The 11368-nt window shown below is 39.7% G+C and overlaps 1 protein-coding gene across 3 annotated transcripts in view; it reads left to right on the forward strand.

Annotated features, from left to right (window-relative positions):
* Positions 1-10678, forward strand: part of AK9 (adenylate kinase 9) — a 122677-nt gene extending 111999 nt beyond the window's left edge. For all 3 annotated transcript variants that reach the window (XM_040238517.1, XM_040238515.1, XM_040238516.1), the window contains 6 exons: positions 4302-4498; positions 5584-5753; positions 6180-6278; positions 8049-8151; positions 9533-9647; positions 10049-10678. In XM_040238517.1, the coding sequence (XP_040094451.1) occupies positions 4302-4498; positions 5584-5753; positions 6180-6278; positions 8049-8151; positions 9533-9647; positions 10049-10251 (887 nt within the window). In that variant the 3' untranslated portion in view covers positions 10252-10678. The remainder of the gene's footprint in view (positions 1-4301; positions 4499-5583; positions 5754-6179; positions 6279-8048; positions 8152-9532; positions 9648-10048) is intronic.
* Positions 10679-11368: the final 690 nt, after the last annotated feature.

Consider the following 11368-nt stretch of genomic DNA (forward strand, 5'->3'; position numbering starts at 1 on the left):
TCACAAAGAGTCGGACATGACTGAGCGACTTCACTTCACTTCACTTAATCAGTATTTTAAATACATATTATTTCCAAGTTATTGTGGGCATGTACATTTGTTCTAATAAATGACTGCCTCTACTCAAGCTGTCATATACTGAATGTCCATGTGAACCTATTACATAAAACAGTACATAGTCTCTCACTAGAAGAGTTTATAGTGTTTCGAATGCCACATAAGAAGCTAGTTTCAAGAATGGTAGTTATATGAGGGGAGGGGTCTGTGGTGTGACACTTGGTAAAGTTTTGTTTAGGAATCTAGAATTACTTACTTTTAACTATTTACATAATAAAATTATATCATTATATAAATGTTGATTCTCTTAAAAAATCTTGAACATAGAATTTTTTAAATCTATATTTGGAATCCATGAAAGAAAATTATTGTATACTCCTAGAAGTTTCTTGATTTTTATCCAAATATACACAAAACAGAACGGAAAGTTATCAAAAAAAAAAAAAAAAAAGGAAAGTTATCTACAACTCATGTCTCTAAAAAGAACGATGACGCCAAAGACTTTGTCTGGAGGGGTTTCACAGACATCTGATGACTTTGACTTTGGAAAATAGGGAGAAGATATTCAGAGGTATGAGAGATCAATGTGACAAAGAGACTATTGTACAAGGGAAAACGCAGTGAGGATTCTGATAATAATGGCATCATTGAATCTTGATTTGCTTCATTATTTGGGCATCCCCAGTATCTCTGGTTCTGTTTGCCTGCAGATTATAAGGCATGAAGATAAGAGTGCAAGTGAAAAGAGAAATGAGTTTTAGAAACCCACTCCCAATAAGTTCTGGATAGCATCACACTAGTAGAACATTCCACAGCTGACTTGGAAAGAAAAACTTGTGCCCCATTCATCTTGTTCTTACCCTGCTTCACCCTTCTTGCCTCATACTTGGTTGCCTGAGAAGAGACTCAGGATGAAACGTTGTGTGCAGAATCTTCATCAGGAAGTACTCTCAAAAGTGGGCTTCCCAGCTGGCACAGTGGTAAAGATTCTGCTTGCCAGTGTAAGAGTCACAGGAGATGTGGGTTCAATCCCTGGGCTGGGAAGATGACCTGGAGGAGGAAATAGTGACCCACTCCAGTATTCTTGTCTAGATAATGCCCATGGGCAGAGGAGCCTGTGGGGCTACAATCCACAGACTCACAAAGAGACATGACTGAGCATGAGTGCACACTCAGGAGTAAAGTTGGCAGATTAAGCAAATACAAGTATAGGATACCTGGTTAAATGTAAGCTTCTGATAAATGACAAATAATGTTTTAGTCTAAGTATATCCCAAATGTGCTATGAGACATTTTTATACTAGAAACTGTTCATTGCTTATCAGAAATTCAAACTTAATGGGGCATCCTGTGCTTTACCTGTCAACTCTAATCGGGAGATACACCGAGGCTGGTAGACCTGGCAGAGGGAGACACTAGCCTGCAGTATGGAGGAAACAGGACTTGGTAGGCCCTACAGGGAAGCACTGGAGCTGGGATGAACCTTGAGAATTTCCCAAACTGAGGGAAGAGGCCAGGCTTTATATCATCCCATTGACTTGTCTAAAGGTCACTCTGGGAGGGAGTATATACTGTAACAGGGGCAATTCCCAGTGCAGCTACAAGCCATCAGCACAGATATTTTCAGCAGCTGGGGGATGGGGGCATCAGCCCTGACGAGGGCTCTGCATGGGGCACCACGGTATCCACCATGTTATTCCAGATACACATGCCTCTGCCTGGAAGAGTTTTAATTAAAACTGCCCTCTTACTTTTCTGCTTCACCATCTACCTGGTAATCTGTATCTGACTGTTTGAATTTAGTGTTGATTTAGTGACCAGTTTATTCTCACTAATGAGATAGAGTGAGGTCAGGGCCAGAAAACCAAAGAGATTCCTCCTCATTCTGTCCCATTCCAGAAAAAGATAGATAGACATTGTCAGATGTCATCAAGAATACCCCAAGAATCAGAAAAAGATATTTGAATATCTTTTAGGACTTGAAATGATTTGATTCTAAATGACCCTGTCACACACAAAACCTATGAGGTGAGGTCAGCACATCTGAGCTAAAGAGCAATCAATTCAGTTCAGTCATTCAGTCGTGTCCGACTCTTTGAGACCCCATGAATCGCAGCATGCCAGGCCTCCCTGTCCATCACCAGCTCTCGGAGTTCACTCAAACTCATGTCCATCAAGTCGGTGATGCCATCCAGCCATCTCATCCTCTGTCTTCCCCTTCTCCTCCTGCCCCCAATCCCTCCCAGCATCAGGGTCTTTTCCAATGAGTCAACTCTTCGCATGAGGTGGCCAAAGTATTGAGCAATACACAATTAAATTTACACAAAGTAAACAGCAATACACAATTGTAAAACTATAGTGCCATATAGTATGATATTATAGCACTATACAATGGTGTATTCTTTACCAACACTATTATTATACCATAATACTGTGCATTATAGTACATTAGAATAACAATATTACACCATTGTAGCATTATAGTAGTATAATATTCTTTGTAGGGAAGAGCCATCTTAGCCTTTTCATCTGTATCATATACAATGGATGGAATCGTGAACTAGTTTGTTTATTGCTTCATAATAAATTATTCCAAAATTTAATAGTTTAAAACAACACATACATACTCTCTCACAATTTCTGTGGGTCAAGAATCCAGGCACAGTTTAACTGAGTTTTCTGCTTCAGGGTCTCTCACAAGGCTGCAATCAAGGTGTTGGCTAGGATTAAGGTCTCATCTGAGGGCCCTACTTGGAAAGAATATACTGTCATACTCATTCATGTATTGCTGACAAGAGTTTGTTCCTTGAGGGTTGTTGGACTGAGGGCCTCAGTTTCTTGCCAGCTGTTGGCCAGGGGCCACCTTCAGTTCCTTGCCATATGGACCTTTCCAGCATGGCAGCTTGCTTTACCAAGTCAACAAGACAGAGCAAGAAAGAATGCCAGAAGAGCAGAAATCACAGTCTGTTGTAACTGTTCTAGTTACCCAAGGCTGCCATAGCAAATTGCCTCACACTGGATAACTTAGACAACAGAAATGTATTCTCCCACAGTTCTGGAGGCTAGAGGTCCAAAATTAAGGCATTGGCAGGGCTGTACACACTCTGAAGGTTCTAGGAGAGACTCTCTTCCACGCCTTTCTCTTCATGTCCAGCATTGCCACCAGGCCTCTGCATTCTTTGGACATAGACACATCACTGCAATCCTAAGGATCAATTTTACGCTTACACTGTCGCATAACAAACTAAACTATGATTTATGCTTCATAATTTAAGTTAGTGTTAGACGTTCCTTGGCATAATTTTTTTAAAAAAAGAAAATTTTCACTGGTGAAAAGAACCATTAAGAAACTATATCAGAATCAAAATTTACTCATCATAACTAAGATGTATAAAGAAGTAATTTTATTTTCTGTAAAATCTAATATTGCTTTGGAGTCTCCATTCTAGTGGAATCCTGGTAAGATAACTCAAACTTAACCATTGAATGAACTTGGGCCTTTTTTAAAAAATAGACTCTTTAGGGTAAACCTAGTCACTTTTGGATTAAATATTTCTTTCTCTTTCTTGGATGCCATCAGGGAACAGGGAGAGGTTTATGTCACTAACATTGTGTCAACAAACTATATGTACTTCCTGAAATCTATCTCACAGAAAAATTTTAAATATGTAGCAAATTCATGTGTATGTGTGTAAGTGGATATGTGTATATATATGTGTGTGTGTGTGTATGTGTATATAGTATATAACATAAATAGTTTATAATAGCTAAGAATTAAAAACAACCAAAATATTTATCAACATATAATTGATTGAATAATCTATATGTACAGTTATACAATGGAATACTATGCATAAACTAAAAGGAATTAGGTAAATCATATCAACTGAAATGGAAAGATGTCAAAGGCTATAACTAACTGATAAAAGCAAGTCTGTAGAATAATATTTGCAGTATAGTGGCATAAGCATCCTATCTGCAAAAAATATATATGTGTGTGTATGCAAATGTATAAAAAAATCTGAAAAAGATACAAACTCAACAGTGATTACCTCTCAGGAGGGATGTTGGATCGAGAGGATGGAGATGTGAAAAGAAACTTTTGCTTTTTTCTCTGTTTGGAATTTTACAACGTGTACTCATTGGTATAGTGCTAGCATAATTGAATTTATTTTCATTTTGAAAATGATTGTGTTTTCTGTGAAAATATATATTTATAACAATAGTTAATTTGTTAATAATAGGAAAAGCTGCCTGCATTGACAAGTTATGTATCTCCCCTGAAGAACTGATTTCTCGCCTGGGCGAATTTGGACAGTTCTGCCCTGTCAGCCTGGCAGAATCATATGAATTAGTTGATTGCTCTTCAAATGATTCCTTGGAATTTGCAGCAGAGTTCAGAGGGCACTATTATAAAATGAGTTCTCTAGAGAAATTGAATGTAAGTTTGTTCTTAATTCCAAATATTTACCAGGGAAAGAAAATACTTGTCTTAGAATTCATCAGACAGGAAGGGGTGGGCACAGCTGGGAACACCAGGAGCTGGGGACCAGGGACCCCATTTTTTGAAACTGTGATCCTTCGGTTCAATAAGGCAACTCAGAGGCCAATCCTAAGACTGCATCCAAAGACATATTCTGGCACAAAACAGAAGTTCAGGGTTGGTGATGGCCCCTCCACCTGGGTCAGCTTAAAAAGTGGGGAGACCCAAGGGCAAGCCCAACCATGGAGGGGATGCTGAGCATCTGAGCTCAGCCCCAGAGTGGGCATCCAGGACATTCCATTCAAAGGTGCAGAAGGGAAGTCAGAGTCAGTAGAAATGACTCCCCTGTGCTTTCAACTTTCTTCTGTCACTTTAATCTCCTGGGTACCTTATACTTCTATTTAATGGAACAGAATATAGATTTGTTCCGGTATTCCACCGACCATAATATGGTGACATAAAAAGATTGTAGTTGAAAACTAATCAGGTGTCTCTGAACATTTTATTTTCCTCTGAAGAATCTGAATTTTTTTATGATTTTATAAAGAAGACGTTACTTTCTTTCTGCTTATTTAAGTGATAATCACAGAATTTTAAAACTGGAAATGACATTAGAGACCATGTACCTGGTCTGCCCCCTCATTTTACAGTTGATAACTGAAGCTGGAGAAGCTAACTCACCTGCCAAGGTGCACCCCCTAGTTAGTTACACTGCAGGACAGGTGGAGAGCAGGGCAGAGGACTGCACACAAGTGTCTGGCACATAGTAAGAGCTCAACAAACGTTTTTCAGTATAGGTAGATGAGTGCGTGAGTGAAAGCATTAAAAGGAGAGAGACTGTAAGTGACATCACTTGCAGATATTACTGTAAGGAACTTCCAGTGAGGGAAAGAGTTACTGTAGTGCAGAAAGCTCCTCTCAGATGGTTTGCAGGACGGAACATTGCTGCTGAAAATGGGAAGAGCAGCAGGAGAGCCTCAGTGGGGTTTGTAGCAAAGTATTCCTGTTTCAAACGGTCATGTTGCTGTCATCTTTTTTAATAGAAATTTCTGGACAATCCAGAATTCTACGTACCTCCATTAGCACCTCATCCACTTCCACCTACTGACATGATCCCCAAGAGGCTGACACTGTCAGAGCTGAAGAGCCGGTTCCCTAGGTGTGCAGAGCTCCAGGGTTACTGTCCAGTGACTTATCAGGATGGCAGACAAAGGCAAGTCCTCGCCCTCATGTGAGTATAGGCCGATAGCTCTACTTGGAATAAGTGGTCTATACAACAATTATAGCATCTTGATCAGAAGGTCACTATTGTTTAACTGGAAAGTATTCTTTTTCTTCCTTGAGCTGTGATGATAGAAAAATAAAATATTTATGACATTTTATTTACATAGTTGTCATTGCTGTTGTTCAGTTGCTAGGTCATGTCTGACTCTTCGCGACCCCATGGACTGCAGCACGCCAGGCTTCCCTGTTCTTCACCATCTCCTGGAATTTGCTCAAACTCATGTCCACTGAGCCAGTCATACCATCCAACCATCTCATCCTCTGTTACCCCCTTCTCCTCTTGTCCTCAGTCTTTCCCAGCTGCATACTAATGATACAATACATAGTTGTTTTCGTTTGTTCCTTTGTCTTTCAGATATGAAGCCCTAGTACCTGGTAACATTCACTATGCTTTAGAATATCGTGATCGTATATATATTTGTGAGAGCGGAGAAAAACTTCAGAAATTTTTGAGGTAAGACCATTCCCTAAGTCACAAATATTCTTTGAATATCTATGTTAAATGCACTATCCTGGGACAGAAAGATATGTGAGTTTACACACACTCATAAACACATACATATATGTACACATATACATACACATAGCTAAAAGGGGCAGCCTTTACCTACTGCCACACATTTCTGTTTTTCACGAGAAGTTGGAAACCAAATTTCTTCTTATGTTATCTGATTTTTAAACTTTTGTGACTGATTCGGTTTTTTTGATGGGGGAACTTCCCCATGGCTCAGATGGTAAAGCATCAGCCTGCAATGTGGGAGACTCAGGTTCCATCCCTGGGTCAGGAAGATCCCCTAGAGAAGGAAATGGCAACCCACTCCAGTATTCTTGCCTGGAAAATTCCATGGATGGAGAAGCCTGGTAGGTTACAGTCCATGGGTTTGCAAAGAGTCGGACACCACTGAGCAACTTCACTTGCACTTCAGTTTTTTCAAAAATGACAATGTGGATCAAATCATAAAGGAAACGAGGAAAGTGAAGTTGTTCAGTCATGTCCAACTCTTTGCGACCCCATGGACTGTAATCTACCAGGCTCCTCCATCCACAGGGTTTTCCAGGCAACAATACTGGAGTTGGTTGCCATTTCCTTCTCCAGATCTTCCCAACCCAGGGATTGAACCCAGGTCTCCTGCATTGTAGGCAGATGCTTTACCGTCTGAGCCAGAGGGAAGTCCATCAAATCATACATGCAGCTACAATTTGTGCAGTGGTTTGTGACCTCTCATGAAACTGTCTGAGGAAATTTAATAGTAAAAAGAGAAGAGACATTAGTTGCTGAAAGAAATCTAAGATTGAAGGAATAAGGTGGTTTTTCTTTTTTTTTATCTTCTTTTTTTCCAATGGGAAAGGTATGAACATGTCTAAATGCAGGTACATGGGAAGGATCTAATAAAGGAAATGCCACGAAAGTGGAAGAGAGTTATCTCTCTATTGCTATTTAAGATTTCTGGAGACAGGGTGGAGTAGGCATCCAAAGAATGTGTGGAGATTGATCTTAGGTGGGAGGTAAGCTCTGCCATGGAGAAAGCAACCTGTGTGTGCTTCTGCTTGTGGTGAGCAGCCTAGGACTTTCTATTCTGAAGACTTCTCTTCTTATAGCCTGGCACCTTGTGTTGGGGGGTGGGGCGGGGCGTCCCTGAGAGGGTTACCAGTTTGAGGAGAATTGTAGTACAAGATAAAAACAAGGCCAACATAGGCGTTGCTTCCCTGCTGGCTCAGCTGGTAAAGAATCCGCCTGCAATGCGCGAGACCTGGTTTCGATCCCTGAGTTGGGAAGATCCCCTGGACAAGGGAAAGGTTACCCACTCCAGTATTCTGGCCTGGAGAATTCCATGGACTGTTGCAAAACCATGGGGTTGCAAAGAGTCAGACATGACTGAGCGACTTTCACTTTCACTTTTCACGCAGGAGTTACCTGCGGAATTGAAGTATCTTGTCAGTTCAAAATAAAAGTGTGAGGATAAAAGTATATGAAGAAAGTTTCATATAGGTGCTGTGGAAAGCAAGAACATTGAGAAGCGGTGAGCAGGGCTAGGGCCCCAGGTGAAGTTGGTGGTCATGAATTTCTAGGAGCCTCAGTCTTCCTGCTTCTGTATCATTTTCTCCACTCAAGAAAAATGAGTAATGAACGTTATCTTTTAGTTGCCTCTTGCGTATCTATCTTCCTGTGTAAACACAATGAACACATTTGTGATCATCCATTTAACGGACTTGGTATTCGTAGGTCGCCACAGAAATACTGGAATCAGAAGCTTCCTTACAAACTTCCCCCATTGAAGGAACCAATGTATCTCACCAGCCTGCCTTTGCCTGGATATCTGGAACAGGTTCGTTCACATGGGTTTCTCTGTTTAGATATTAGAAGATATCTCTTCTCAGCTATCTCTTCTTCAAAAATCATTTTTATTTTGGTAACAATGAAATTAAAGGCAGAGTGTCCTGATTTTAAGCTGCAAATCCACTTTTAACCTATTTTGGTTTTGAGTAGTTGTGAAAATAAAATGTAAGGAAAGACCCCATTTTCGTAGCTAATTCCCAAATAACTGCACTAAAGTGAAGAAAGAGTAGGATTTGAGAAAATTATTTACATTTGACATGTAGTTTGTTTCTTATTTTGAAATTTCAGTGTCTGTAGAACTTTTCTGTACTGTGAAATATGCAAATTCAGTCTCTGAGAGGTTCCCCCACCTCTTGCTTGAAAGAGTTAAGATGTCACCACAACTGAACCACCAAATACATATTTTGCCCAAAATCTGGATGAAGCTATCTACTCAAGTCACTCTTATTTCTCTAACACTTTCTAAATATAGTCAGATGTATCAGTTACCAACCACTATTTAAAAGGCCTTTTTAAAAAATTCTATAAAACAGATGCCCAGGGCACAATTTCGTATGTTTCTTACAAATTCTTAACCATTTTTTTTCATCTCCCCTAGATGGTTAGCTTTTGATCAAGTTTAATATCAAAAGGTAAGAGGACACTCACCCAGAGAAGAGTGTCCTCCTCTTTGCCTGCTCGGGGCCCCAGAATCTTGACTGCAGTGGTAACTGTGGTCTCTGGAGTTCCTGGGTAGGTGGCCCAGGGTCCTGGGAGTAGAATTTGGCCAATTCTGAGCAACGGAAGCAGAGATGGACCAAAACAACTCCGTGTCTCCTTCTTTCAACTTTTTTTAAACAGAAAATGTCAAGCATATAAAAATAGAATTGCATAATGAAACTGATGTATCTATCACCTACCTGGCACTAAGCCAATCAGTAGTTTAAAATTTTTCCTAATCAAATGTGTTTTGTGTTTCTTTTCTGTAGAGCTAAGTGCCCACTCTAGTACTCTTGCCTGGAAAATCCCATGGACAGGGGAGCCTGGTCGGCTGCAGTCCATGGGGTCGCTAAGAGTCGGACACGACTGAGCGACTTCACTTTCACTTTTCACTTTCATGCACTGGAGAAGGAAATGGCAACCCACTCCAGTGTTCTTGCCTGGAGAATCCCAGGAACAGGGGAGCCCAGTGGGCTGCCATCTATGGGGTTACACAGAGACGGACACAACTGAAGTGACTTAGCAGCAGCAGCAAGTGCTTATTTAACTATCTTTTTAAGCTCCATCCTCAATCCTGAGAAGGCTATCTGAAGCAAAGAATAGCCTCTATCTATTTGCCACAAGAAAAGAAAACAGACTCAAATTACACATAATTCATTCCCTACTTGCAGGGTATTGCAACTGCTCTAATTAAAGCCATGAATGCAGCGGGATGCTTAAAGCCCAAATTCCCCTTCTTAAGTGTACAGAGATCTGCACTACTTTATATAGCACTTCATCTGAAAGGTATGTCTCTTTTTTGCTAGAAATGATATGCTACTCAGAACTAATTTAGCACTAATTGTGATAAATAGGATTGTCTAACTGGGTTGGTCACTTGTATGCGGTGTGTATGTGTGTGCGTGCACACGTGTGCGTGCGCTGGTAGCAAATATTTTAGCAAAACTGAGTTTCTAGTTTTTAAAGCAGGTACCAAGAGTAACATAACCAGCTCTCAATAATCCACACCGTACAAGAAGGTGAATAGTGACAATTATTATCTAAAATAGAATAATCCCCAAATTTTATTTGGGATTTAGATATCTTCTCGGTCAAACTGTGCAGCTCAATCACACACATAGTTCTCCCTCTCTTTACTGATGCACTAACCTAACAAAACATTCACAGTCTTGTAAAATTTTCTACAGCCTTTAATCCCAATAGTTCTGAATATACAAGAAAAAAATACAAGAAGAAGATGGAGCAGTTTGTGGAGAGATGTGAACTCATTACATACCTGAGTGCCAAGATGACCAAGAAATACAAGGAACCTCAGTTTAGAGCTATTGACTTTGATCATAAATTACAGACCTTTCTCTCTCTTAGAAATATAGACCCAGTCAATGGTTAGAATGTTTCCGTAAATGCACCCAGAATCTTAAGAGTTACCTGAAAGGGATAAAAGGAAATAGATTGAAAATCTGGGCCTCCCTGATATACTTTTCCCTCCTGAGTGATACGCTTTGCCTTCTAGACTTCCAATGAATTCAGAGCTCTGCCAGCCAGGAAGGAGTACTCTTCTATAAGCCTAAGTTCTCATATACTTGTAAAGCTTATTGCTCTTTGCCTGAACTTTGATGCTTCAACAAAAATTATTCCATTTAGAATATTTAGGTAAAGTATTTGACTTAATGAATCCTTTGTTCATTTTCCTTTTTAATATTTTTATTAGAGAAGTCTGTCTTTGTTAAAGAAACTTATGCAGTAAATGTTAGAGAGCTTCAAGAAAAGAATTAACATTGCTATAAATAAAATAAAAATATTGGTTACACGTTTAACTTAAAGAGTTGTTTGTAAACTTTGTGAACCTAAAAATACTTTATCACTTTCCCAACAAAATAAATGGATTTAGACACAACTAAATGGCTGCTGCTTTTCTTTTTCTCAAGTGTTCAAGGAAACACATTTCATACGTTATTTTGTAGTTAGAAATCACTGGATACTTGAGGATGAATGCTAGAGTCTTTTTATATGACATTATCAAGACATATATGCTAGAGGAAAATTACTATATTGAATTTGGATGAGATTTTTAAAATAAACAATCAAATTTTCAGCAGGCATATAACAAATCTGGAATGTGAAATAGCAAGATTGGCTCTTTAAAAAAATAAAAAATACAACCATTATCTTATTTAACACTGGTGGCTCAGAGGGTAAAGCGTCTGCCTGCAGTGCGGGAGACCCAGGTTCAATCCCTGCGTCGGGAAGATCCCCTGGAGAAGGAAATGGCAACCCACTCCAGTACTCTTGCCTAGAAAATTCCATGGACAGAGGAGCCTGGTAGGATATAGTCCATGTGGTCGCGAAGAGTCAGACACGACTGAGCGACTTCACTTTCACTTTAGGTAAATCTCAGTTTCTATGAGTTTTTGTTTCTTAATCTCTAAAGTGAATGATTTAGCTCTTTTTTTCAGCTTTCAGTTCAGTTCAGTCGCTCAGTTGTGTCCGACTCTTTGTGACCCCAT

This window comes from Oryx dammah, unplaced genomic scaffold (genome assembly GCF_014754425.2).
Source record: "Oryx dammah isolate SB20612 unplaced genomic scaffold, SCBI_Odam_1.1 HiC_scaffold_4, whole genome shotgun sequence".
In the NCBI taxonomy this organism is placed as follows: Eukaryota; Metazoa; Chordata; class Mammalia; order Artiodactyla; family Bovidae; genus Oryx; species Oryx dammah.